Genomic DNA, 26,953 nt, shown 5'->3' on the forward strand with positions numbered 1-26,953 from the left:
TATTAGGTAGTAAGAATGATATTCACGTCATTAATATCATTCACGTCATTAATTACTTGAAAAATACTTTAATCATAAAAATATTTTATAAATTCATAAAATAACGTATCTTGATATAATATATTAAAATATAATTTTATTTTTATTGTAAAATATGTTTAACGTATTATATTAAATTACGTCATTTTATAAATTTATTTTTATTAAATTTTTTTGTTGATGTAACACTTATCTAATTAATTATTTTATTTTTATTATATATATTTTAAAAATATAAAATTTTAGTATTGATTATTTGTTAATGGGACGATTTTTAATAATTCATGAGTTTTTATCATATTAATAATTATTGATTTAAATACTACTAAACAAGGTCAATGACCTTCTGTTTTCCTAATAATTATCATTATTTATGTAACATACAAAAACATGAATCAGGAAATGTGGAAAATATCATTGTCCAACTATTCCGATCGCACCTCTGAACGACACGTGGACAAATCTCTCCGTTAGGCCCACCCATAAACAAAGCAAACTTGTTTTCGGAGCCGATATATCGGCAGCCACACTCCTCCGACGATACGTACATACCTCTTTAGTTCTTAACGCCCCATCTCTCTCTCTCTCTCTCTCTGTGTTGAGCAAAATCCAACGAAATTATCTGAAACAGGCCTTGCCGTGCATTACACAAACCCTAATTTTTTCGAAGCTCTAGGGCTTCTCTTTGAAGATTAATTTGACGCTATGTCTGTTTGAGGGAGGATAATATACTGAGAGAGAGAGAGAGAGAGAGAGAGAGAGAGGAGGAGGAAGTTTTCGGGGGTGCACAAGGAGGAGGAGATGTATAGAGAGAGAGGGGTGGCTGGGTCCAGGTCCAAGGTTGGACCGGTCTCCGATCGGAAGCAGCGGATCAACGACGCGCTCGACAAGCAGCTGGAGCGATCCTCTCCCTCCACTTCCCGGACCGCTACTTTAATTAACGGCAAGGATAAGTCCATCTTCGTGGCCAAGCCTCCACCCGACCAGACAGACTCTCTTGCCAGCAACAACTTCTCCGATGGTCTCTACCTATATCTCTCTCTTTCAATTTTTTATTCTTTCTTTCCTGTTTGAGTCTGTGTGCATACATAATACATGTATGTGCATATTGTAATTTGGGTACGCGGGATGGGTCTTTAGTATCGAAAATACTTCATTTATTGTTGTGTAATTGTTAGCAGAATGACAAAAACCTGTTTGCGTCTCTGTGCATACATAATACATAATACAAGTTTAATTGCGTAAAGCGGGTATCTATGTTGGGCTTAAGTTTTGGAATTCGATCTTCATTGCGATTTTTTCCCCTTTTTTGTCACCTTTTACGGGGCTCAGGTTTCCAAGTTTCTTCTTTTCAAAGGTTTTTAGGTTTTTTTTTTAGAATATTTTTTAAAGTTACCTATTTGTCATGAGATTTTTTATAGCAGCATAAAATAGTTGTGGTCGTTTCTCACAACCATCGCTTGGTTTACTTTAAGAACTTAGAATACTGGATAACTCGAATCAACTATTGTTATGACAGAGAGCTTAGAATTTCCAAGAATATATGTAAGCTCTTAAATTGTAATGGCTTGTCAGATATTTGCACAAGTTTAGATCAACACTACTTTTTGGTGATTTTTCTTTCATCCCTATGAAACTGCAAGTATAATTGATATATGTTGAATTTATTAAGAAAAATGTATTTTGATATTCAGGGTACATTCTACCTATGAAGAATAGAAGTTCCTTTCATCTTAATGGATTTAAACCTTCTGGGGGAAAGTTTGAATAACCTTTCTCGTCCCTTTGCCCATAGTATGATTTATTGGCATCCATTACCTATTGGGGCTGCAACTGTCACTTGTTGGGTAAATTAAGTTCAGAATATCTTAATGAGTTAAGATGAAAATGAACAACTGCCTACTTTTTTTTCCATGCTTTATTATACTCATACACACAATAGATATTAGACACACAATAGATATCCGCTTCAACTGCTCTCTCTCTCTCTCTCTCTCTCTCTCTCTCTCTCAATGAAAAACCAACCTAATTATTAGTCTGATAATGTCAACCTGCTCTCTCTCTCTCTCAGACACTCAATAGATATTAGACACTAAAATATGCAGATGCACACACACACCTTCAACTGCCTGCCAGTTGTCCTTGCCATATTATACTCATTTCCGGCCATTTTATGTCCTTGGTTTTTCATTTTTTTGTTATGAGCACAAAAATAGGGAAAACATTTTTAGACATTGGCATTGTTTCTTGTAAAATTCTTAAAGACTGACACGGTGGTTGGAGAGGATGCATTGATAAATTGACCGAATTTTTTCGTGTAAGATATCAGTATTGGTCTGTGCATTTGGAAGATGGCACCATTATGCCTAATGTGGTTTACTTGGAATGAGAGGAATGGTTGCTGTTTTGATAATAGGGAACGTTCGATGGGAGGGTTTAGAGATTTTTTCTTCCATACTTTTTTATCTTGGGCTTCTACTATTGTATTGAATGTGACTAGCTTTAATGGCTTTTATGCTGCTTTTCACAGCAATTAGCTTGTAATTAGGTTTTTCTCTTATATACTTCCTGTATACTTGGGCTTTGCGTAATTATGTAGATTAATAAATTCTTCTTACTTATAAAAAAAAAAAAATATTAGTCTGTGCATTTGCATCCTGTTGACACTCTTACTCTGTCTTGTATGATATATTAGATTAAAACATGTTTGTAGTTTCCCAGCTGTAATATATGCATGTTGTCTTCCATCCCTAGATTTCCTTTAACGTTCCTCTCTTAAAATGTGCTACTATAACTGTGTCTTTTGGTTTCGCCAACTACCCTTCTTTTGCTGCCATCCAATTACTATATACATTTAGTAAGTGGTTTGAAGTCCACAAATGATCAAGAGCCTGGTTTTATTTGTGGTAAGCGGTTTCAGAATCCCTCTCTAAAAGGGCAAAGGAGAACCATGGTCTTTATTAGCATCTGTGCGGTGATCCACATCTATACACCTTCTGGTCTGGTATTTAATGATATAAGCCAAATTTTATTCTGGACATATCCTTGCTGCTTAGGGAGAAATGTTTAGAAAGAAAATGACTCATTGAAGAAGAGACAAGATCAGTAGTCTCTTCTTTTCAGAAATAATTCTTGTAGATCGGTTGGTTTTCTTGGTTTTTTGGTGTCATATATATATATAATATATATGTATGTATGTGTGTGTGTGTGTATATATATATATATATATATATATATATATTGCTTTGGCTCTAAAGGCCAGCATGATCATTGTTATTTCATTTTCTTTTTTTTGCATATGCTGGGTTTCAAACGAATATGTGCATTTTTAGTTTTTGTTGGAGTAAAATGGGTTGGAAGAACATGCATATAAGTAGTGATAGAGGTTTTATACTTGAGGAGGTAATGGTAAATATTATCTTGAATGCCTAAAATGACTAAATAATATGTGTTCAAGCCCAGTTTATTTGGGATTAAGGATTAGTTAAGAGTTTTAGATTGAAGTTACAATGAAACTCTACACCTCTCCAGAAATATTTACATTTGAAATTTCTTTATTTTGCATTATTTTGATAGATAATAATTGAAAGTAAAGATAGGAGATTCCCAATTTTCTTTTAGTCTTTTTGGGGTTCGGTCTTCATGCAATTCAACGATTGACCTAAAGATCTCTCTCTTTCTCTGCACACACACAAAGAACAATAGAGATCAAGTTTATAGGGTGACTCCTAGTCGTTTGTATGCGTATTTTTAAGGGGACAAAGATATCAGATGAGCATTCTCTATTTTATGCCGGTATCATGAGATAAGATATCATGGAATGAGAGATGCTAGAGTGGAGCCAACCTCATATAAAACTAAAGGAGCCTTAGTAAAGTTCGTGGCTATATAGAGTATAAAGGAGCAACCCCTAGGGGTTGGCTCAACGGGTAAAGGCCTTGGTCTTGGTGGTATGCTCCCTCCAAGTCTGAGTCCTTTTGGGTGCAAACAATTTCTATGGGCCATCAGACTGGGAGAACTTCCCCTTGAATTACCCGAGGTGCATCGGAAACTTCTAGCCGAGGGACTGTGCAGTCCCGGAATTAGTTGGGACTTTGTTCTTGGATACCCAGTGCCAGTAAAAAAGAGTATAAAGGAGCACGATTATTTTGCGACTGAGATGATATCACTTCTCAAAATGGCTTGGCAGATATTTTAAATAGTAATCTATAACTTTTAATATTGTATGTTTGTATATAGGATGGTTGCAGTTACTTTATCATGTGAAATTCTTAGCCTCTGTGACTCTGCCTCAGTGATATGAAAGAGTGTTGCTTGCACAGAATTATGTCACTGCAACAACCTATCCTTGTTCCAAGCGAAACTTTTTTTTTGGAGTTTTGATCTTTCAAATCAGTTTTGTTTCAGCATTATTTAATCTTGCCTGTGTAAGGTCTAACCTATTCAATTGAAATGATTTATGTAATTCACACAACTACTATTCTTGATTAGATTTTCGTAACTTCAATTGGGTTTTTTCACAATTTGTGCTGCACTTCTACCATGTTGGTTGTTCCTGAAAGAAGCACCTTCTTGTTGCGTATATAGTCTCGCATACTGTGGTTGACACAGTATACTTTGTTTTGTATTATTTGGTTTTGAAGTTTTTCCATCATAACCTCATGATTGTGGGCAAACATTCTTGTCAATATTTTTGCTAATTTGCATCTTTTGTAGAGGAATCTGAAACAGACAGTGAAGGATCAGACGTTAGTGGTTCTGATGGTGATGACACATCTTGGATATCATGGTTTTGCAATCTGCGAGGAAATGAATTCTTTTGTGAAGTAGATGATGATTATATACAAGATGATTTTAACCTGTGTGGGTTAAGCAGTCAAGTTCCTTATTACGATTATGCACTTGATTTGATTTTGGATGTTGAATCGTCTCATGGTAAGCATATCTTCTTGCTTTTAAAATAAGCCATTTGCTTGTGGTGATCATTTTATTTTGTTAAAGTTCATCACTTTAATGCTTCTATTTTGTTGAAGCATTCCATGATGTATTTGTATCCTTTTTTTATTGCGCTTCTCATATAATTTATTTTTCTTCTCTTTTGTTCCTGTCTCTTTATTTCCTGATAGTTTGAACTGTATGGTGACATGTCCAGTTATAATCACTCATTCAATTGTCAATTTGAATACTGGGCACTTTCCCTTGGTTGGAATCATACAGGTGATATGTTTACAGAGGAACAGAATGAGTTAGTTGAATCGGCAGCTGAGATGCTTTATGGTCTGATTCATTTCAGATATATATTGACAAGTAAAGGAATGACTGCTATGGTGAGATTTTTCTCTTGGTTTACTAATTTGCATTGCATGCATTCATGTCTGTAAACTTTTGGCTCTGGCTAGAATGACAGTTTAGGAACTTTTTTATAGTTAGAAAAGTACAAAAACTATGACTTTGGGAGATGCCCAAGAGTTTACTGCTGTGGACAACCCTGCCTCCCAGTTGGTCAATCAGATATTCCTCGGTCAAGCACGGTAAAGATATACTGCCCCAGATGTGAAGATATCTACTACCCTCGATCCAAATATCAAGGTAGTATCCTATATACAGTTGAACCTGTAGTTGCAACTGCTTACTGCATATATCCAGGTGGTGTCAACACGTGCTCCTGTTGATATGCCCCCCCCCCCCCCCCCCCCCCCCCCCCCCCTCCTTTCATTTTCTCCCCTTTTCCCCTTTCTTTTTCTTTCCTTTTTTCGGCTCTTCGCACTTCTGTCTGTCTATTAGTCACACTAGAATGAGCCCCCTTTTGTTATTTCTATTTTTATCATAATTTATTTTCAAGGAAAATTTCTATTTGTAACACCTGTGTAACACCGCTAACATGGCAGACAGTTAAGCCTTTTTTTTTTATATAGTTGATTTTATATGCATATCAATAACTGTCACATCAATGGTGTTATGTGGGTATTACACTTGGGATGATATGAGTAGTAGGACTACTTTTAAAAATCAACATTAATGCAATATTGTGTGGAGGTCCAAATCATTTTTAAGTGGCCCAGCACAGCACCCGGGGCTTTTGGTATTTCCTAAGTTTCTTTAACTCTTTCTAGACATTGATGGAGCATATTTCGGAACCACATTTCCTCACCTCTTCTTGATGACTTATGGGCACCTGAAGCCTCAAAAGGCGTTACTGAGCTATGTTCCAAGAGTGTTTGGGTTCAAGATTCACAAGCCATGATGCAGGAATTCCAAGCTTCAATTGGGCTAGCATTGCTTAGCTTCTGTTTTGGATTATTGCCCTAAGAAATCGATGGACTTCACACTTACAGCTTCCTCTATTCTGTAAGTTTTTGAAAATAACTGTAAAGCCATTGGCAACCACGTGAAGCAAGTATTCAGTTTTCAATTTAGCTGTGCTTATCAGCGATCTTCTCTAATGCTTTGTACCTTTTGGCAGTGTAGGTATTGAAATGGTTCTGTAGTTGATTCTTTTTTTGGATTATTCCTTGCTTTCTCTATTCCTGTCATAAGCTTAGTACCGTGATTGTTGGTAGTTAAAAGGTTAGCCTCTAATTCCATGATCCTCTCAAATGACCAGATTTGTCATGTTATATTCTATTATTTCCTGTCATAAGCTTTAGCCTTAGTACCATGATTGTGTTTCTGTTACGCCCCGTATGGATAGTGAAATGAGATGGTTTTAGATGAAAGTTGAATAAAATATTGTTAAAACATTATTATTATTTTGAGATTTGAAAAAGTTGAATTGTTTATTATACGTTGTATGGGAATTTGGGAAAGTTATAATGATAAGATGATATGAAACCGTTTCTATATCCAAACGGGGCCTTACTCTATAAATAAGGGGGGTTATTTTTCATGTAGGCATAATGGAACTCTTTTTTCGTTGTTTATAGTATTGCTCTTTAAACATTGTGCTTGTCAAACATATGTACTGGAGGCGAGGGAAATAAAAGACTATACAAAACCTAGAATTCTGCTTGTCAATGTACATATTGCATGCATCCCAGGTTGCAAGGATGCAGATGCATACCAACCAAATTGTTCTCCATAGTTAGACTGCTAGCTTTACACTTGTGATCCTAGGAGCCAGCCTGGTTGCTTGCCTCTAGGTTTAGGAGTATTGGGTTCATGAATCATAATTCTCTCCCTCAGGTGGGGAAGAGTAAGAAATTGGTGATGAAGGAGATTATGAGTGTCTCTTCACGGTTTTGACTGATCGTTTTGACTCGGTTTCAACTGTGAACATGTCAAACCCTAGTTGTATTATTATATTAATCCAAGTGCTGGGTGGCAGAAGGTTAACTATGCTAAATCCAGCTTTCTTTCTTGCTTTATGCCCTCCCAAGTTCCAACTTGAATCTTGAGGCAAATTGTACGCCGCCTTCTATATGATATGCCCCTTTGCAACTTGAATCTCGCTTTCTCTTTTCCCAACACACTTCCCTTTTGTTGTCAAGTGAGTCAAATTCTAGGGCTCTCTATATTATTTTTTTGGTCACTTTCTTAATTGACACACGATGTATGGTAGACCTTTTCTAAGAGGGAAATGATGCCCTTTGCACCATATTCTTGATGCTGTTTGTTTTTCCCACTTTGGAAAAAGAAATTTTTTTCTTATCAATCATTATTCACCACCTTACACTCTACTCAATGAAAAACACTCTCATACCTTATGAAAAATGCATACACATCCTATGAAAAAGTTATAGATGCATGGTTGAAATAAATAGTGACTGAAGTATAGCATTCTTTCAATGGTCGAGTTTTGTCCGTCTTCTTCAAATATGTTCACAATGTACAATGTTATCAATCATTTTTTTAGTTATGATTTCTTAGTGTGGCATTAAATGATTGGCAGAAAATTAAAAAAAAAATAGTAAAAAGTTAAAATGAGTTGAAACCCAGATGGCGAGGGAAGGGGCTGGGCCAATTCCATTATTTTGAGTCCCTCTTGCAGGAAGGAAGAATTATTAATGTGATGTAGATGAGAAGTGGCCTATCCATGCCTTATATGGGCAATCATTGATCAGCTATTGGGACCCATTGAACTTTTGGTCGGAATCAGGGGTCAGTGCTTATGGGTTGGGCCCATATGGTACCTTCCTTCCTCATGAATTCAAAATGGAAGTTGGCCCTTTGTTCCTTTCTATGACAACTCTGAATAACGTACCCCATATACCTGTGATCCTTTCATCCAAATCGATATAAAATATAGTCCGTCCTCTAGGCCAATTGAATCGGTATTGATCATGCTGTGTTTTCTTCTTGTCTATGGATGCCTTTAACTGAGAGTAGTATAGATTGCACAAAATGCTTTGTGCTCATCCTACCATTTAAGGTTTTAACTTGGACACTGAGACAAAAAAGTTGGTGAAATGGCTGAATAACTAAATAAATAAATAAAAAAAAAAGAGATATTTATGAATATTATTGCATGCTAATGAACTATATCATAATAGAATCAATCATTGTTAACATTTTCGACTCAATCCCTTCTTCTCTTTGTTCTATACTCGAATTTCGAGAATGAAAATTAAGTGATTTGTGCATAAACACGTGGTTAGAAATCGACGTTAAGAATGATTTGTCGACATCTCACTTGAATTATCTTGGTATATAGATATACCAGATTATCAAAAATAAAGTATTTAGAAACCATATCATGGATTTTATCAAGTTGGCGTCTAGCACAAAACTCGATTCAATTTTTTTTTTCTCATACATGAACCATTTTCCATCAACCTCACAAAATTGCACGTAATTGACTCTGTCGTATATGCCAACTGGGTACTGGAAATACTCTTTGATTATCATATACATAATTCCTAGCCATACAAACTCATCAACAAAAGAAAAAGGGTATTTTTCTTTAAACGTCAAATAGAAAGATCCCTTTTTCTATCGCATTCTCATACATTTGGACATTATTTCTTCTTCCTTGCCTCAGTCCCAATCCAAAATGTATATGAAAAGTAAGACACTGCCAGAGAGAGTGAGTGAGGGTCTTTTGTTTTTATCTTCCATTTCTTGATAGCAAAACTAAGGGGACATGGATGAGAGGAAGATGACAAGGACAAGGGCGAGGCAAAAGTTGGATAAGAACAAAGGGAAGCCGACCCAATTTGCAAATTAATAGACGTGGAGGCCTTACCCTTGATTAATTGTTTCTTGCAATTAATTAAAAAAATAATGGATATTGGTATCCCCATTCTTTTCTGACGGCTACTAAGTACCAAACATAGTCCTTGTTATAAAGAAAGCCAAGTCGGCTAGACTCATCCATTTATGCTTGGTTTCTTGGTGAAGCTCCTAAAATTCCCTTTCTTTTTACCTATGAAAAAGGGGGAAAAATAAAATTCTCATGGCAACAATGAGTTAGAGAGAGAGGGTCAGATGACTTTTACATATATAAGTTTAGAACTATTACAATCATAAAGAGATCTTATAAAAAAAATACATACAAACTAACCTGATTTCATATGATATGTAATAAAAATAATTTTACAATTTAACGTACCACATCAAGTCACATCAATTTATGAATTTACTTTTGTAAAATCTATTTGTTGCAACTTAGTTTGGATAGTGAAAGTGTTTCATCTCATCATTACAACTTTATTAAATTTTCATACAAAATATAATAAACAATTTAATTTTTTTAAATCTCAAAACAATAATAATATTAAAAATAATATTTTGATAATATTTTATTCAACTTTCATCTAAAATCATCTTATATCATCTCGCTATCCAAACCACAACCATAGTTTCTTTATTTGTTTTTTGCTTTTCTTTTTCAAAAAGAAAAATACTACCCTCGGATCTCATCTTCGAATGTAAGAGAATCTGAGAATCGATATGATTGCACGAAAGACGACTACCAAGTACCAACTGGCGGGATAAAGGTTCGATTCCTTTATGCAATTCAATAACTAGTGTATACCAAGACCTGGCTCTCTGGGCATAATTTTAATAAATTACATTTGTAGTAGAAGTCCACAGCATGGGTGGAGCTTAATTTGAACTGCAATGGCTCAGCCAAATAAAAGAGAATAAACTAAATTAAAATAAAATAAAATACTAGCGAGTTAGTTATCTTGGAAAGGCTGCTGAATACATACATGAATTATTAAATATTTTATATTTCTTCCCATGGAAAGTTTACAAAATGCCATTTGCCACTCCACGACAAAACTCAGTCCTTGTGTTGCTCTCAAGAGTCCAAGACACCAACGACGGCAGAGATAACTGGATAATATAATTGGCTAGTCACCTTTTTTTTTTTTAATATAAAATAATTATTTTAATCAATCACATCAATAGAATGTATAAAAAATACGTAAAATAATTATATGTAACATAACTTATCATCGTTTCTGAAGTATCTGTACACTTTTGAAATTAGTCATTTTCGAACAACTGTGCCAGTAAAGAATAATAATGTCATCAACATGTGATTAAGTTTGAACTTAAGACCACTTACCTAGTTAATTATATAATTAATTCTATAAAAAGAAACTGATGAGACATGAGTAATTAATGATTATAGGTTAATAATCAACAATGAATTTTAGAAAGACCAGTGGATGATTCTAGTGGCACAATCAGATCATGAGATGGAGAGAATGAAAAAAAAAATGCCATTGGAAGTCCTATCTATAACCATTAAAAATGAAATTTGTTTGAGTCAAAAATAATAATAATAACCCATAAAAGAGCCCATCACAAGCTTATAACTTATCTCTTCATTTCAACTATTTTGTTCATTTTTGACTGGAATAAGACATGTCACCTTAATGCATTAACCAGATATAAGGATTTGAATTTAGTATAGGGGGCAGTCCACATTTTTGACTGATTCAATGACTCCTATTTTCACCCTCTATCATTGTACATGCCCTTATTTTAGTTCTGCCCTTTTCTGGTTCTTATATCCATTCTACATTTATCAAATCCCTTCAATCTAATCTAAAAGAGGGGAGGATGAAATATCAAACATGTGGAATCTTGGAAATTAAGACTCCACCAAAAAATAAAAAATATATTTATTTTTCATTAAAAAAATATATATAGTATTTGAGTTAACAATTTTATTGGATTTTATCATGAAAGAGAGAGAAAAAAATTAAGGAAAAATATTATAAAATTAAAATATTGTTATAATATAATTTTTATTTTATAATTTGAAATATTAATTATTTCTTATGTTTTATAGAAAGGTTTAGAAAAGATTAGATAAAAAATATGAAATAAATTAAAAAAATATTTGTGTTTGAAGATTGATAGACTAGAACAATTAAACCTAAGAAAACTTTTGTTCTTTTTTAATGCATCCCATAAATATAAAATTGGGTTAACCGTTAACGGGAGCTTTGGTTTTTGCAACGGTATTTTGTGGTAAGCGGCAGATGAAATTTGAGAAGATAAGCAACCATCCTTTGAAGGTCAACACAAATAATCTAGGAAATTGCCCTTGGATATATCTCTATTTACAGAATTGCCTGCTCGCATTGGCTAACAATCCTCTCAACGTGGAATTCCTTGTAAAACAAAGTTCAGTTTTCTTTACAATAATCGAAGGATTATGTTACAACTTGACCAAATTGGTCGGGGGATCCTTCTTATATATCGATCCATTACTTCAAAAACAACAACAACGACCTGAAAACTTTGACCAGTATAGATTGCACCTTTAAGATTGATTGAGCACGTTATTAGCAAGATAAGTTACAAAAAACACAAGACAAAAGCAGGAAAAAAGATAAAATCCATGAGAAAATATCGTTATCATATGTCGATTAATATCAGATCTAATAATTCTTAATAGTTGACTCAAGTGATAAAAATTTTAATATTGATAAAAGAATAATTCTTTTTATCAGTTATTATTTACTATCACACACTCTATGAAAAAGAAAAAGAAAATTATCAGGTGTGTGAGTAAATAATGACTGATGCATATCACATCGTGTAAAATATTTTTATACCACAAATTAGACCCTTGACGCCATTGTTCATTGACCACGGAGCTCTAATTGGTGGCTTAACCCCAATTTGCCTGCCAGCAGAAGATCTCCTCATCCTTGGATAAAGTATGAATTAGCTTATGCAGGCTTTGATGACATCTCAACTTATTCTGGTTTATACCAAAACTTGAAATTAAAGAAAAAGAAATAAGAAATAAGAAATACCCACCAAGTGAAAGAATCAAACTTGTTCAGTTCTTAGATTGCCAGTTTCCTTAAAGGTAGTGGCATTATCAGTAAATTTAGTAAAGCCACAGTCTTTTATTAAAGAACCCCTCCTATATACTAGTTCTCAAGGTCTCACTCACTCCCAAAGGGCCAAACACGAGGAGTTCTTCCCTTCCTCCTGACTTCTCTCTCTCTCTCTCTCTCTCTCCCCGCGAAAACCAGAAATCAATACCTCCAAAAACAGAAGCAGAAGCATACACAGATATTCGCAGCAGGCAGAAACCTTATTAGCTGCAGCAAGAAAAAAGAAACCAATAGACCTTTTACACTGGTACACACAGTCGATGCGTATCAATTTTTTTATATGTAAATGCACCAGAAAAAATCTGAAACTCAACAACAAGTCGCTTCCGATTTGAACCCAACCCCACCACTTTACCTTCCTCCAATCCACCAAAATCACCTTCAAATCCATACCCAATCCAACTCACTAAGCACCACCATCCACTTTGTTTCCAACCAAAGCAAACCCCACCTTCATCTCACACTCCAAAACCCACCAACACAACCCCACCAAAACCAGTTTCACCGCGAACCCATTTCCAGCAATCCCTCAGCTTCACAAACCCTTCGTTCTGCGCCTCATAAGAGGCCTATAATGGCCCAAGCACCTTCCACAGTTTCATACTCTTCACCACCAACCCAACTCAATAATTCCCACCACAAAACTTTGGATGTACAATCTTCATTGCCATCTTTTTCCCACTCGACTCCTTCGTATTCAATTTCCTTTGCCAAAAAAGCACTGGCCCTCAAGTTTTTCCGTCATTTGCGATGTGCTCGTTTGCTACGAGCTCGTTTTCGCTTTCTTATCCTCCTTTGCTTGCCTTCTCTTTACTACTTCGTCTCCAATCCTCGCCGCTCTTTTATCCTAGACTTCCTTTCACTGCTAGTTTTCTCCGCTGCCCTTTTAATTTCTCTCAATCTTGAACTCCCTCGCCTTCCCTCGATTCGATTATTCTTTGGCCGTTCATTCCCAATTAAGTATTTCTCAGCTTCCAGCACCTCTAAACCATATCCGCCTGTTCTTTGGTCAATTGGGTCGAAGCCCGAATTGGTAAAAAGGCCAAATTCAGGGTCTTCTGTGCAAGTTTATAGCAATGGGGATGTTTATGAGGGTGAATTCCACAAGGGAAAGTGTTCTGGAAGTGGAGTTTACCACTATCACATGAGAGGCAGGTATGAGGGGGATTGGATTGATGAGAAGTATGATGGGTATGGGGTTGAGACGTGGGCAAAAGGTAGCAGGTACCGTGGGCAGTATAGGCAGGGCTTGAGGCATGGGATTGGATTGTATAGGTTCTACACTGGAGATGTCTATGCTGGGGAGTGGTCTAATGGGCAGTGTCATGGGTATGGAGTCCATACTTGTGTGGACGGGAGCCAGTATGTGGGGGAATTCAAGTGGGGTGTTAAACACGGTCTTGGTCGTTACCATTTCAGGTGAATTCTTGTAACTTTTAGTTTTTAGATATTTTCATTAATGGGTTGTATTAGATTTTGTATGATGCCCTCTTTGGCACAATGTTGATGCTTGAAGTTTAGCTTATCCAAACTGCCGATTGTTTATAAGAATTTTATTTGTTGATAAGCACGTAAAATTTTCTTTAAATTATGTTTAATCTTTGTGTTTTAGGGTTGTTCAATTGTAGAATCTTACAATCAGGGGCTAGATTTAGTGCCCCTGATTAAAAGTGGTGTAAATGCACTTCAATTTGTAATCTCATGATAATTTGATTTTTATACTGGAGAATTTCAACCCAAATGGGCCACTGACCTAACTTGAGGAATGGCTCTCTGACATTTCGTGACATTAATCAGTGGTTTAGTCTCTATCATCTCTCCATGGCATTTCACAAAGTTTTCTTCTTTACTTATGTCTTCATTCCTAACCTTTAAGTTAAATTATTCCTGATCATGGTGCAATATAAACACATGTGACCAGACGCAAATTGCAGTTTGCATGATAAAGCATTCTTGCTAATGTGTTTCATATGATAATGCAGGAACAGGGACACATATGCTGGGGAATATTTTGCAGACAAAATGCATGGTTTTGGAGTCTATCAGTTTGGAAATGGACATCGGTATGAGGGATCCTGGCATGAGGGAAGAAGGCAGGGATTTGGTTTATACACCTTCAGGAATGGGGAGACACAATCTGGTCACTGGCAAAACGGGGTTCTTGACATTCCTTGCCTGCAACTCACCTGTCATAGATCTCCCTATGCTGTCAACTATACCAAAGTTCTTAATGCAGTCCAGGTAACTGTGGTTTTTTTTTTTTCCCTTTTGGTGATAGGATTTCCTGTGCAATGAAAAACTACTAAACAAAATGAAAAGTAGAATAAGCAAATGTTACTGTATGCATTCACCTTCACTACTAACATGGTAGAACCAAAAAGATGCCATTTCCGTCCTTACTCTTCTGTGCCTAGGACAGGACATATCTGTGGTGTTTGTTATTTTCTGGTCACTGAAACTATTAGATTGAGCTTGGTTTGTCTTATGATGAGGTTTCACAGTTCACATAGCTGATCACTGGTTGATTACGGAGACCAGCTCAAAGCCAACAATGCTAAGAAACTTAAGAGGCTTGTAATACAATGGCATTTTAATCTTATTCTAAACATAGACGCAACCATAATTATTGGAACAATCAACAATTACTAATGGAGATGTCTTATGAGCAGGAAGCGCAGCGAGCTGCTGAGAAAGCATTTGGTGTGGGGAAGATGGATGAGAAAGTGAACAGAGCCATGGCGGCAGCAAATAAAGCAGCAAATGCAGCAAGAGTAGCTGCTGTAAAGGCTGTCCAAAACAAAATGCATCTCGGCGGCCGCATTGATGAGACACCAATTCCATCCGTATGAATGATCCTCTAAGACCTTACCTCATCAACATTATGCATCCACTAGAGAATGCCTACCACTACAGCATATTTAGCTTTTACAGCAGAGAAAGCAACAGAAGCACAAACAAGTCACCTTTTCTAAATCCATTTTTCTCCTTTCTTTTGCCGTGAATACTCCATTGTCAGTGCTGCATACGAAAGGTACCTGCTTGGAACCGCATTCGGTCATTAGAGCAAATGGCTGATTGAGGAGCAAACAGGTTCCCTCCATTTTGCTGGCTTCAGTAAGTATAAGTGTGCATAGGGCGTTTGAAATTTACAAAACATAGAGTGCAGATGGAAACTGAGCTGTCTGTGTTTAGCATAGGGTTTTCTTTCACAACACTTGAGAGTCATCCTGTAAACATGCAAGTGGTCGTATGAGTTGGCGCTTGGATAAACTTCCCAGCCAAGTTGTGTACACCATCATTTCCAGGAAAAAAAAAAAAAAAGAAAATATATTCTTTATTATTAGTATTGTTATTCTCTGTTCGTATGAGCTAATGATTTTATTTTTCCAACTAACTTTGCATTGAAGGGTGGGAATGCTTAACAAAAACCTTATTCTAATCAATACAGAAAAGATTAGCTTTCATATTAAAACATTAATAAAACGCAAATGACAGTTTTTTATAAACTAGATACATAATTGTCGAATTACATTGACGAGGAAAATGGGATTCCTCTTCTTCGCATAAGCACATAACAAAATTTGATTTATAATAAAAATTTAAAGTTAAGCATAACGTCCTCAAGAAAGAATCAAAGAGCAAAAACTTCTCCATCCAAGCAATGTGATATTCTATACATTGCCCGGACTTATTATCAGCGTGAGATATTATATTCCTTGTTTGGATATAGAAATAGTTTCATCTTATCTCATCTCATCATTACAATTTTTTTAAATTTCTACACAAAATATAATAAACAATTCAACTTTTCAAATCCCAAAACAATAATAATATTCTAACAATATTTTATTCAAATCAACTAAAACCATCTCATCTTATTTCACTATCCAAACGAGCTTGTACAAATATAATCATGTCATGTTTGTTAACAATGTATATTGTTAATTTAGGAGCGTAAATGGATCAAAGTTTGAGCAGGTAGTAGTAATGAACCCTTGTTCAATTCATTTATATTTGAACAAAAACCAAGTTCAATCTTATCATCAAGTAACAGAATAAGCTCTTTTTTTTTTTTTTTTTTTTTTTTTTTGTTCAATCTAACGTATTCGAGTTTTTCGACAGTAACTTAATTTTCACAAAATAAATTATTATTTACATTTTATAAATTTATATTTAAGCAAATAAATGAATAAAACAAAAAACTCATTTTCTTTCCAAAAGAAAAATGATCCTCCTTTCCTACCCTTGCCATTACAGACTACTGTGGGCAGCAGAGTATGGCGGTAGAGCTTTTGCCAAATACCATAACCCTTTCAAGGGCAGCTAGTTTATTGTGAGAAAAATAACAGAATAAAATTGCAAAAGTAAAATTTCAACCTTTTATGAAGGGTTTTTCTTTTCTTTTTGGAAGTGGGGAGGGATGAAGCTACCAGGAAGCCAATGCAAGTGCATCTCATAGTCACTACTGACCTAAACAAACTTATAATGTCAAATGTATGATATCCCAAGCATGTTGGGCAAAACAAGAGAAACAATTGTAAACTCGGATGATATATATTTGGAGGTTTCAATCTCGGTGTCTATTTTTTCATCTTCATCTTACTATCGTTCTTCTTTGCCTATTATATATATATATATATATATATATATGTAACTCACCACATTACCAATGCTCCACAATCCCATCCCAAAAGTTACAGTTGTGTGTATAGAGCATACACCAGAATCACAGGTGGAACATTGAAATGCATCAACCTTTGACTAAGCTGTCAATGAAATCCAGATAATAATATTCTAGAAAAAAAACAGAGAATCGCCAAGTGCAGACTAGGTAGCTTGGGAAAAAACAAAAGGAGTGCAGACTAGATATGAAGCATGCCATTCGCATCATTTCCATCATGTACTGTCAATGTTCAAGATTTTCTGGAACCCTTTTAATGCCACCAGACTTTTTGAACCAAACAGAGAATGATTTCAGCCTCAAGAACTAGATGATGATACAACAGATCGCTTTTCCAACAAGGTAAAAGTCTCAATTAGTTTGGACTCTTTCTGTTGGTATGCTATCTTCTCAAACATATGTTTAAGTTTCTCATGTTGAACCATTTCTTCCAAAATTTTATCCTGCAGGTCTGGAGGTGAGAGTTTCTGCTGGTCATCACTCATGTCAGAAGAAGAGAATACCAACTCAGACAACAAGTCCTTCTCAACTTGTCTATAATATTTCCTCTCTTCCTTTGTCCCAAAGACAATGAGATGGTAAACGTACACTACTTTTTCCTGCCCTAGTCTATGCGCACGGCTTATAGCTTGTCTTTCCACTGATGGATTCCATACCACATCCAGTAAAACAACCCTTGAGGCCCCAACCAGATTTATACCTTCAGAACAAGCCCTTGTCGACGCCAGTAATACCCTAATGTTGCTACTGGGATCATTGAAAACATTAATTGAGGATTGGCGCTCCTTTGCATCATTCTTTCCATTTATATACAGCACCTCATTTCCTTCAGTCCAATTAAAATGAGACTTGAGCTGATTCATCATAAAGGTCAATGGACGAAGATATTGACTGAAAACCAAAACTTTCTCACTCATAGCCTCACTAAGCTGGATGAGTTCCATTAAAAATTTTGTTTTTACTCCATCCTCTGGATTCAATCCTTCTAACTTATCCCGGTCAGAAGGAAACTCCTTTCCCCCACACTTAAGCAAGATTGAAGGATGGACAGAAATCAAAGACTCGTAATGCTCAAATTTAAAATGGTTCCCTTTAGCATAATGACTGAGTTCATCAAAGAGGCTCTTCTGCAGTTGGGCTGGCTTTAATATAACCACAGAGTCCCTCAAACCAGGAAGCTTCTCTTGTAGTATGGAACCTTTGTGTACATGCACAAATGGCTCAATCATATCTCTAACCTTCTTCAGTTTCTCACATTTCAGCCTGTCATCAGTGGCTTTGGTAATGGAACTTGTAAGAGAACCCCATTGATGTCTTATGTTTGCAAACTTTGGCCGTGCAAGGCAGAGAGTATTATATAGCTCATCAAAATTATTTTGAAAAGGAGTTCCTGAAAGGATGATTCTCTTTTCTGTTTTGATATTTGACAAAGCCTGCAGGATATGGCTGTCGGAGTTTCGAGGTATGTGCCCTTCATCGAGGACTACAATACCAGGAAGCTCAAGGAGGATTTTTCTGAGCTGAGCATGTTGCGTACTTGGCTTCAATTCACCCTTTCTCAAACCAGTGAGTTTTACAAACAGTTTGTAACTCATCCCTAGAATGCTTCTATCCTTTCTCCAGGAATACAACTTCAAGATACGGATATCTGTTTTCTCCAGGTGTCCAACTTGCCTCACAATGTAGTCAGCGAACTTACTTTCCTTGCCAGACAGCTCTGGCTTGTTCAGATTGTGAAAGGGGATGTCGAATTTCCACTTTTGAAATTCCTCTTCCCATGTAAGGAGCATGCTGCAAGGAGCAATAACGAGTGGTCTACATCCTGGATTCCAGCTCATGTATGCCTGGAGAAAAACAACGGTCAACCGGGTTTTCCCTGTCCCAGGAGCATGAGAAATAATGCACCCATTCCCACCAGAGAAAGTTGTTTGGTTTTTCAACTTGTCACGATAAATTCCTCCGGCTATGTTCTTCCAAATAAATTCAAAACCATCACGTTGATGCAAGTACATACTTCTTTTTATTCCTGGAATGATGTCCCACACTGTGCCTTCAGCATGCTCTCGGGATCCACTGTCATGGTAGGAATCGCAAAGAGAATCTTGAGAACCAAGCTCATCAAAGATGGAGTGATTCATTGCTCCCCCGAGTCCCTCCAGTCTGATTTTCCACAAGGATGTGTACTCTGCAATACGCAAAACCACGTTTAAAGAAAAGAAAAGCAGATATATGATACAAAGCTCCTCTATTATCAAGTTGATAAGCACAGGTTTATATGGGGAAAAAAGGTTGAAGGTAAAACATGAGTAAAGCATTTGACTTAATGATCTTAAATCAGTAGATGTAAATTAGCAACTAAACTCGGCAAACCTGAAAAAACTTGGTTTGACACAAAACACCAGCCATTCACCTCAAATAGCATCATAATTCTTGTTAAAGTCATGCAAATTAACATGTGACAAGCTTTTCTTTGTACATTGAAATGTGTTTGGATGCATGTGTGTTCTGCAAGGTAACATTGGTGAATATTTTTCGACAGATTATAATGCTCTACAATTCAAAAAAGAACTCCCATTATCAAGTCAATAGCCCATCATATACTGTGCTTTCAAATCAACACAAGTACTAAACAGCTAGCAATGTCAAGTCCAAATGCGTTAAAGTACTTGCATTAATTTGAATTCTGTAATGTTATTATCATTAAATATTAGATCCTAAAAAATATCAATATGATTCTATGTTGGCATGTTGCAGGAGAGAGAAGGGGAGAGAGATATACAGAAAGATTAAGAACAAAATCTTGATTAATATGAACATGAATAAGACAAAATTGCATGACTTACAAAAGATGGTAGAATATACTTGATCTCCATTTTGACGTAAGAGCAAAATGCACATCTAAATCCAACTTGTTCATCAAGAATAATCTGATGATTCCCTAGGTGGCAAAGGCTAGCACTATCAACATCATCCTCTGGAGGAAGGGCATCTTCATTTTCAACCTGTTGATCAACATTTAACCTTTCAAGTTTCAGCCCAACATATACACCCAAGAGTAGATGGGGCAAAATGGGGAGAGGGAGAGAGAGAGAGAGGGTCAACTAAACTAAAAAATTGCAGAGAATAAAGTAGTTGTCTTGATGAGTACATATAGTGCTAGGGGATGAAGGCCAGAAAATAATAACAATAAATGCTCATGGTTAGACCCATTTTTTCTAACATAAATGCTTCTGTGGGGGTAGCCAAGAGCATCAATGGGCATATGCTAGACATTCTGGGCAACAGGTACCTAGGACTCCCTCTTATTGAGCCTTATTGTGCATTTATGAAGCCTAAAAATGTCATTATAAATGGTGCTATGTTTCATTTTCAAATCATATCAGCAATACAATCTCCTATTGAGCTACGAGCAAAGTACTCAAATCCTTTTTAGCTAACAATAATGAAAAGAGCACGATAAATATGAGGCACATATGAAATCAGAGTAGAAAATACCGTAATGGCAACGTATATATTTAACTCGTACACTCAAGAATGCGAGTTTCATGCTTAAGTACTTCAGAAATTTAAATAAAACCAGAAAAGCTCTGCATAAAATAAAATAACATTTAAAACCTTGCTTCGTCACATATTAAACTTAATTCTACACTTCTACTCGGACAGAAATATGCCATGCTAGTTACCACACACATACACGCAAGATGATCTTAATACACACACATAGGATTGCATGCACAAGACACAATATGCACACATGCTCGCACAAGACACACAGAATACATGTACATGCACGTAAATATATAAATATCATAACAATTTTGGAAACCAATTTCTAATCAATATGTTTCCAGTCCCAATTTTCAGCCTATTGACATTGGAACTACAGCATGGAATGTTAGATGAACTCCAATTCAAAAAAAAAAAAAAAAAAAATGAACTAATTATCAAAGAAAGAAAAATAAAACACATGTGAATGAAACATTACACATTACAGCCAGGCCAATTAACTCTCAGTACAAATATATTTTTGATGAAGCTCTTCGTATCCTTAAAACATCACTCTCACAAAGACCCAAGCAGCAGATGTACTAACAATACCTAAAAGAGTTACAAATATATATATATATATATAGAATGCCCAATTAATTTAGCCAAAAGGCATCATAATATAACAGCATGAAATAAAGAAATATATGATTTTAGACTTTATAGTTCATGTAAAGCCTTCAGAACACTCAAAGACAGATCCTGAGAATGTGAGGATGCCATAGTTTACAGCACACAAAGATGAACAAATGCATGCAGGAATATGGGAATAAAAGGTTGTTAAACAATATAGAAAGTTCATATTTAAAACAACACATTAAGAAATTAAAGATTTGGCTTGATTACATATCATTAATAAAAAAAAATATAGGCCATCTATGCTCCATGGCTTATAAGTCATCAATGGATGTAGTCCATCAATCCAGGAATTTACATGTATTCCTTTTCTTTCATTTGTAAGCTATCACATGGAATGGCATTTTAAATGCTGTAAACATAATACTTCAAACTTGTTGCATTATTATTATTATTATTATTATTATTATTATTATTATTATTATTATTATTTGTCCTTTTTTTTTTTTTTTTTTTTTGATAAGTTCTCTAACGATGGTAACAAATAACATATGTGGTGTTTCCGGGATCAAATGGCATTGAAAGAAACCAATAATCAGGATAGCCACAATCGTTAGATGTAGCATCCGAGCCATTATACCAAGATTTTTTTTTTTTTTTTTTTTTTGTCCTTTTGATAAGTAAACTCGTATTATTTAAAGCTTAATTCCACTTTGTCAAAACTTGACAAAATAAAGGAAACCAGGCTGTCTATTTTATGGCAGAAATGTCTGGGATACTTCACCAATTGATGAAAGCTGTCCATGGACCAGCAGAATCAGCATGAGTGATTTCTCGATTATTATCCATTGTCAGTAAAAAGCATTTTGTTCGAAATGTGATATGCAAGTTCCATTCTTATAAATTAATACCCCAGTAAACATAAAAACCAAATAATGTCCCCAATCAGTAGGCCATGCAAACGTATACTCATTACCCTTGGGTCTCTAGTTACCACGTATATCATGACCAAAAACCAAAACCAAATTAATTCACAATTTCACCTAAAAACAAAGGTCGTTTACATTTCATACCCAGTTAGCACTTTTGATTGCTGAAATATACAGGCTTCCTAATATTGATCATACTATAATCCATTAAATAAAATTGTCATGCAGAACAAACAGGAAACAGAAGTTACCGTGGCTCCAAATGAACTGATTTAAGAAATATATGAGAAAAGTAAAATGAGTTGAAAAATGTGTTCTCTCTTGGCTTGCATCTTCACATAGACAGCATACCTTAGCAGAATCGACCGAACCAATTTCACTAGCTCTGAGTGCAAGCTCAAGCTCAGCCCAAAGTTCATCCATCTTTTTATCATCTTCTGATTTCTTTTGTGAATTTGACTCCTCAGTTCCAAAAGTGAATTTCAGGGGTAGATACGTCTCGGAAACTGATGGATTGCTTTCATCTTTGCAAGCCTCATCTCCGGAAGAAGCCAACTCTTCTAGACGAAGTTCTTCCTTCTCCAAAATGGAATCTATAAGAATCTTCATGACATTACAACTTTTCTCCCAGCGGATGCCCTTACATTTGGTGGGCATCCTCTTGGTGGATTGCACACGTTCACCACGATTACCTTTGTCACTCTTATATTTGCCTCTAGTAGACAAAGTTTTCTTGCCAGCATGATAAGCCTCGTCATCACTAAGATCATCTTCACTCTCATAAGCATCATCACCGCCTTCATTACTGTCATCATGTCCAGATGAAGACTCCACTTCCTCCTCATCAACACATAAAGGGTGACTAAAAGTTCCAAGCTTCATTTTTTTCTTTCTGCATTTTGAAATAAAATGGGAACGGGTTCGTTTTGCTACATAATGAAGCACATTAACAGAACCCTCTTCGTGATTATTAACGTCGATATCTTTGTCACTATCCACCACGAAGTCCAATCCATATCTCCTCCTCTTGACCCCAGCGTCAAATTTTTTAGGCCTTCCTCTTTTTTTACTTCCTCTGTTCATATTCTTGCTTTCCCCAGCAACTTCCTCTTCCTCATCCTCTTGACTACTGCTATTCGAACTGATCTTCTTAGAATCCCAGCAGCTTTGCAATTGTTTCGCTTCATAATCGTCATCATTATTGTCATCTTCACTAGAGGACGATTCCAACGATGTCTCCAGAATAACCTCACCACCACCATCTTCATCCACATTCCTTCTCAGCCAATCAGAGAGAACATTGCCATCAACATCCTTATCATTATTCCTCTTCGAAACAGCCGATGTAGCATCATCACCACCATCCTCATTCTCATTCCTTTTCAACAATCTGAACCGCGACCGAGTCCTGGCCGCCATACCCTTACACTCTCTATCATCAAAAATTAAGCAACTACTCTCAACCTTTCCCTTCAACAATGAAATCATTTCATCACTACCCCTCACCCCATTGTACTTCAAAACACCACTTTCATTTACATGTTTCGCACTCAAATCAGTCTCATCATCAGCATCAATACAAATAACTCCCTCATCTCTCTGCAACCCCAATGTCAGTCTCGAAGAATTCGAGTTCACGCAGTCCAAATCCACCCCTTCAGCCAAAAACACCACATCTTCCTCGCTATAATCCACCATAATCTCATCCACATTATCCAATCCCTCAAATTCCATTTTAGTACATTTCTTATTCTTCAACCCCAGACTCTCCCTGCCCACCAAATTCATCGATTCACTGCCTTCTTCAGCGCAATCATTCACACGAATCTCTTCCACACTGGCCTCCGCACTTCTACCAGGCATAGAAACAGTCTCGCTCTGAGTCTCCATTTTACAGTTATCCCCTAATCTCTCAAACCGACTAATGCCTTTAATCATCTCCGCCAATTTCTTCCTACTACCTCTACTGGGTACGCTTGGAGTGACCGAGTCAACCCCATTATTATCCTTCCTCTTCTCCTTCTTCTTCTCCTCATGGTACTCCTCGTAAATTAGGGCTCTCCCTTGCCTGGTTCTCTTCGCTATAGGCAAGCTATAGTTCATCATCGGTCCTCAATCTTTCCTATGAAAACCCCAAAAACAAGATCAAAACAAAGGATAATCAACAAACACGCATATTTACACAACACGCATAATACATGGAAAACGTACGGAGTACGTCGGTTACCGGGTGAGCCTTGCCTTCAACAATCAATGCCTTTTTCTTTGAGAGAGAAAGAGAACACAGAGAGAGACGGAGAAACAGAGAGAGAAAAATAGAAGAGAAAAAGGCGCGAAGCGTGCATGCAAGCAAGTGGCCGAAGGGAGTTTATTCGTTCACACACAAATAATGAGAAATTCTACTTCAGTTTTGGGAGACTGTGTGTGCAATCTTGTTAATGAGAATGGAAGTAAAAGAAAAAATATATATCATTTAAAAAAAAAAATATTATTGAAAACAATATCGAGAAAAGGTGTTGAACCTTTCATCTTTTCCCAATTTTTCTCACTACTCGAAAGGGCTGATCAAGGTCTAGTTTAGTAAGACAAGATAAAAATTTAAATTTAAATAAAATATTATTTTTATTTTAAAAATTAATTTTTATATTTTTTAAAAATTTAAAAAATTTATAATGATTAGATAAAATAAAATAAAATAAAATAATTTGTAATAACAAGCCAAACCTAATATATACTCATTTCACTTGTCCTGACCTTGTATTGGATGTTCTATAATACGTGTATATATATATATATATATGCCTTTTTTCTCTAAATAATTTAAATGTCCAATGTTGAAGGGGGTTTTTTTCCTTTTAATTTTTTTTCTTATTTTTCCCTTTTTTTTCCAATAAATCGATCCAACAGTCGATTGCTCGTCGTCTTGCCATAAGTGCTTGCATGGCACATGACGGGTAATCGATACAAGAATGTGACTTATTGATGGGATCTAGTTCTGATGATGTTGAATTGACATACTCAATGTTGATAGTGCCACACTATCTTGAAAAGGCAAATCAACATTAATATGGCAAGAAAATATGAAGATTTTGAAAATTTAAGTAATATTACGCATGCGTCAATATTTTGACCATAACTTTGAGGGGTATCATAACCGCGAATCGACTCATGTCATGGCCTTCATATTATGCTTAGTGGTTCCCGTTTCGATATTGAAATTAGCCCTTTTTCCTTATGAATTTGCAATTTAAGTTATTTTTTCATTTTATAGTAATGTTTTGCTATCACTTTTTGTGGCGCCCACAATCCCCCTTATATAAATACACAGGGATTGAGACACCAGGATGGTGACAACACGGTCACACATCCCAACGAAGTGCCAGTGTGTGTACATGCAACAGTGTACAAATAAAATAACGCAGCGGATAGTCAACTAAGTACCAGAATTTATTTACAATCAAACATCAGTAAAGATTTAAATAGCAGTTATACAGTCATCCATAAAATAATTTACAATAGTTCCAGATATACAAACGAGTTATCCCAGATCACTCCTCAGGCAGAGCCGTCTCCTCAGGCTCGCCCTCCTCCTCCTCAGCATCAAAATCTGCGTTACCACAAAATGGTATCGCAGGTAAGTATAACCCAAACAACAACGTAATATAAAATGCATTAAATGCAACTAACATGCATGCACATGAAATATATGCATTTTTCACAAAACATCATTTTCTCCGAAAATGATAATTTTCCAACACACACCAAAATCCCATTTTGGCCCAAATTATCCGTAAAACATTTTCCCAGAAAATAATTTACCCAAAATTCAACTCGCACTATTTTCCCAGAAAATAATGCATTAATTCCCAATGCACCATGCATTATTTCCATATGCACCATGGCCTCCCCTATAGACCATCCGCACGTCCTGGCTTCGTAGCAGTGCTCAGTTCCGCGCCCAGCGCGTACATGGCCAAGCACCCACACTACGCAACGAGCGATGCCCAGTTCTGCGCCCAGCACGTACGTGGCCAGACATCCTCTAGTCCCCGCCAGCAGAAGGACCATGGAGTCGGCACGAGACCATCTCGTCCGATCCCATTGTCGCCCGGCGACAATCCAGGGGACGTTACTCAGTATATTCCGCTCCCGAATAACCAGAGGAGCTCCACCTAGTTAATACCCCATCTCGGCTTGGGGTCATGATACACACGCACTAAAAATATTATCACATAAAATCATAGCTTTTCAAATCACATGAATATGAATGCAATACACGAAAACCCAGTTTTCTTTTACAAACATGATCATGCATGAAATAATGAAATGCACATGTACCAACACAATATCCAAACCAACAATTACCAATTCAATCAAATCCAACCAAACAACTCCAATCACAAATCCATCCGACCCCCGAACTCCTCGGACTCAGTCCGGCATGCCAAATATACAGTGAAATGGGTTAGTGCAAAAATATATTTAAATTACGAAAGTTCTTTGGAGAAATACTTACAGTGCAATATAATAATTTCCGGAGGATCACGAAGCTGCAAGTGGTGATGTCTGAGCAACACCACAGTGTAAAATACACTGTGGCCGTGGGTCACAGATACCCACTTTTCAACAAGGACAAACGAAGACCCAAAAATGGTAGGGTAGGGCCTAGAGAGGTCGGTGAAGCTAGTGGTGATGGTGGTTTGCCGTGGGTGGCGGCGCAAGGGGTGGTTTTAGGCCAAAAATGCACAAATCGGAAATGGGCTTGGTGGGGCTTCACCGGTGACGGATCGGAGCTGGAGTTGGGTCCAATGGGTTGCCAAGAGGTCGGGGATGAAGTGGTAGAAAGATGGTGGCCGGAGGTGGCGCGACGGCGG

General features: G+C 36.4%; 4 protein-coding genes and 1 pseudogene across 8 annotated transcripts; 2 read left to right on the forward strand and 3 right to left on the reverse strand.

The window, feature by feature from the left end:
* Nucleotides 1–549: 549 nt before the first annotated feature.
* On the forward strand, nt 550–6,482 carry LOC121233953 (casein kinase II subunit beta-1-like). Of its 4 annotated transcripts, none has more exons than XM_041129735.1 (5): nt 550–1,060; nt 4,771–4,974; nt 5,257–5,366; nt 5,466–5,628; nt 6,153–6,482. In XM_041129735.1, exons 1-5 carry the CDS (start codon nt 841–843, stop codon nt 6,281–6,283), a joined length of 828 nt encoding a protein of 275 aa, XP_040985669.1. In that variant the 5' UTR covers nt 550–840; the 3' UTR covers nt 6,284–6,482. The 4 variants fall into 4 exon arrangements, with proteins under 4 accessions (XP_040985669.1, XP_040985667.1, XP_040985668.1 ...); XM_041129733.1 differs by having other exon boundaries at nt 552–1,060; nt 4,756–4,974; XM_041129734.1 differs by having other exon boundaries at nt 552–1,060; nt 5,466–5,631.
* Nucleotides 6,483–12,397: 5,915 nt separating this feature from the next.
* On the forward strand, nt 12,398–15,690 carry LOC121233952. Of its 2 annotated transcripts, none has more exons than XM_041129730.1 (3): nt 12,398–13,766; nt 14,330–14,588; nt 15,017–15,690. In XM_041129730.1, the coding sequence occupies exons 1-3, from the start codon at nt 12,634–12,636 to the stop codon at nt 15,194–15,196; spliced, it is 1,572 nt and encodes a 523-aa protein (XP_040985664.1). In that variant the 5' UTR covers nt 12,398–12,633; the 3' UTR covers nt 15,197–15,690. The 2 variants fall into 2 exon arrangements, with proteins under 2 accessions (XP_040985664.1, XP_040985665.1); XM_041129731.1 differs by having other exon boundaries at nt 14,336–14,588.
* A 1,637-nt stretch (nt 15,691–17,327) lies between these two features.
* LOC121235463 (SNF2 domain-containing protein CLASSY 3-like) lies at nt 17,328–19,040 on the reverse strand. Its single transcript, XM_041131813.1, has one exon. It carries the CDS (start codon nt 19,038–19,040, stop codon nt 17,328–17,330), a length of 1,713 nt encoding a protein of 570 aa, XP_040987747.1.
* Nucleotides 19,041–19,044: 4 nt separating this feature from the next.
* Nucleotides 19,045–24,420, reverse strand: LOC121233951 (SNF2 domain-containing protein CLASSY 4-like). The gene is made up of 4 exons (XM_041129728.1): nt 24,307–24,420; nt 22,431–24,201; nt 19,872–20,030; nt 19,045–19,213 (listed from the first exon to the last, which is right to left on the reverse strand). The coding sequence occupies exons 2-4, from the start codon at nt 24,183–24,185 to the stop codon at nt 19,163–19,165; spliced, it is 1,965 nt and encodes a 654-aa protein (XP_040985662.1). The 5' UTR covers nt 24,186–24,201; nt 24,307–24,420; the 3' UTR covers nt 19,045–19,162.
* LOC121236280 lies at nt 21,696–21,828 on the reverse strand (annotated as a pseudogene).
* Nucleotides 24,421–26,953: the final 2,533 nt, after the last annotated feature.

Source organism: Juglans microcarpa x Juglans regia, chromosome 6D (assembly GCF_004785595.1).
Source record: "Juglans microcarpa x Juglans regia isolate MS1-56 chromosome 6D, Jm3101_v1.0, whole genome shotgun sequence".
Classification (NCBI taxonomy): domain Eukaryota; kingdom Viridiplantae; phylum Streptophyta; class Magnoliopsida; order Fagales; family Juglandaceae; genus Juglans; species Juglans microcarpa x Juglans regia.

Excerpts from the sequence above, each read along its gene's own strand:
- LOC121233951 (XM_041129728.1), bottom strand. The coding sequence starts at position 24,185 with ATGATGAACTATAGCTTGCCTATAGCGAAGAGAACCAGGCAAGGGAGA. Across the intron at positions 20,031-22,430 it reads GTTCGGTCGATTCTGCTAAG|GTTGAAAATGAAGATGCCCT; the intron begins GTATGCTGTCTA and ends GTTGATCAACAG. Across the intron at positions 19,214-19,871 it reads AGTATATTCTACCATCTTTT|AGTACACATCCTTGTGGAAA; the intron begins GTAAGTCATGCA and ends TGCGTATTGCAG.
- LOC121233953 (XM_041129732.1), top strand. The coding sequence starts at position 841 with ATGTATAGAGAGAGAGGGGTGGCTGGGTCCAGGTCCAAGGTTGGACCG. Across the intron at positions 1,061-4,755 it reads CAGCAACAACTTCTCCGATG|AGGAATCTGAAACAGACAGT; the intron begins GTCTCTACCTAT and ends CATCTTTTGTAG. Across the intron at positions 5,367-5,465 it reads GTAAAGGAATGACTGCTATG|TTAGAAAAGTACAAAAACTA; the intron begins GTGAGATTTTTC and ends ACTTTTTTATAG.
- LOC121233952 (XM_041129730.1), top strand. The coding sequence starts at position 12,634 with ATGCACCAGAAAAAATCTGAAACTCAACAACAAGTCGCTTCCGATTTG. Across the intron at positions 13,767-14,329 it reads CTTGGTCGTTACCATTTCAG|GAACAGGGACACATATGCTG; the intron begins GTGAATTCTTGT and ends ATGATAATGCAG. Across the intron at positions 14,589-15,016 it reads AAGTTCTTAATGCAGTCCAG|GAAGCGCAGCGAGCTGCTGA; the intron begins GTAACTGTGGTT and ends TCTTATGAGCAG.
- LOC121235463 (XM_041131813.1), bottom strand. The coding sequence starts at position 19,040 with ATGTACTTGCATCAACGTGATGGTTTTGAATTTATTTGGAAGAACATA.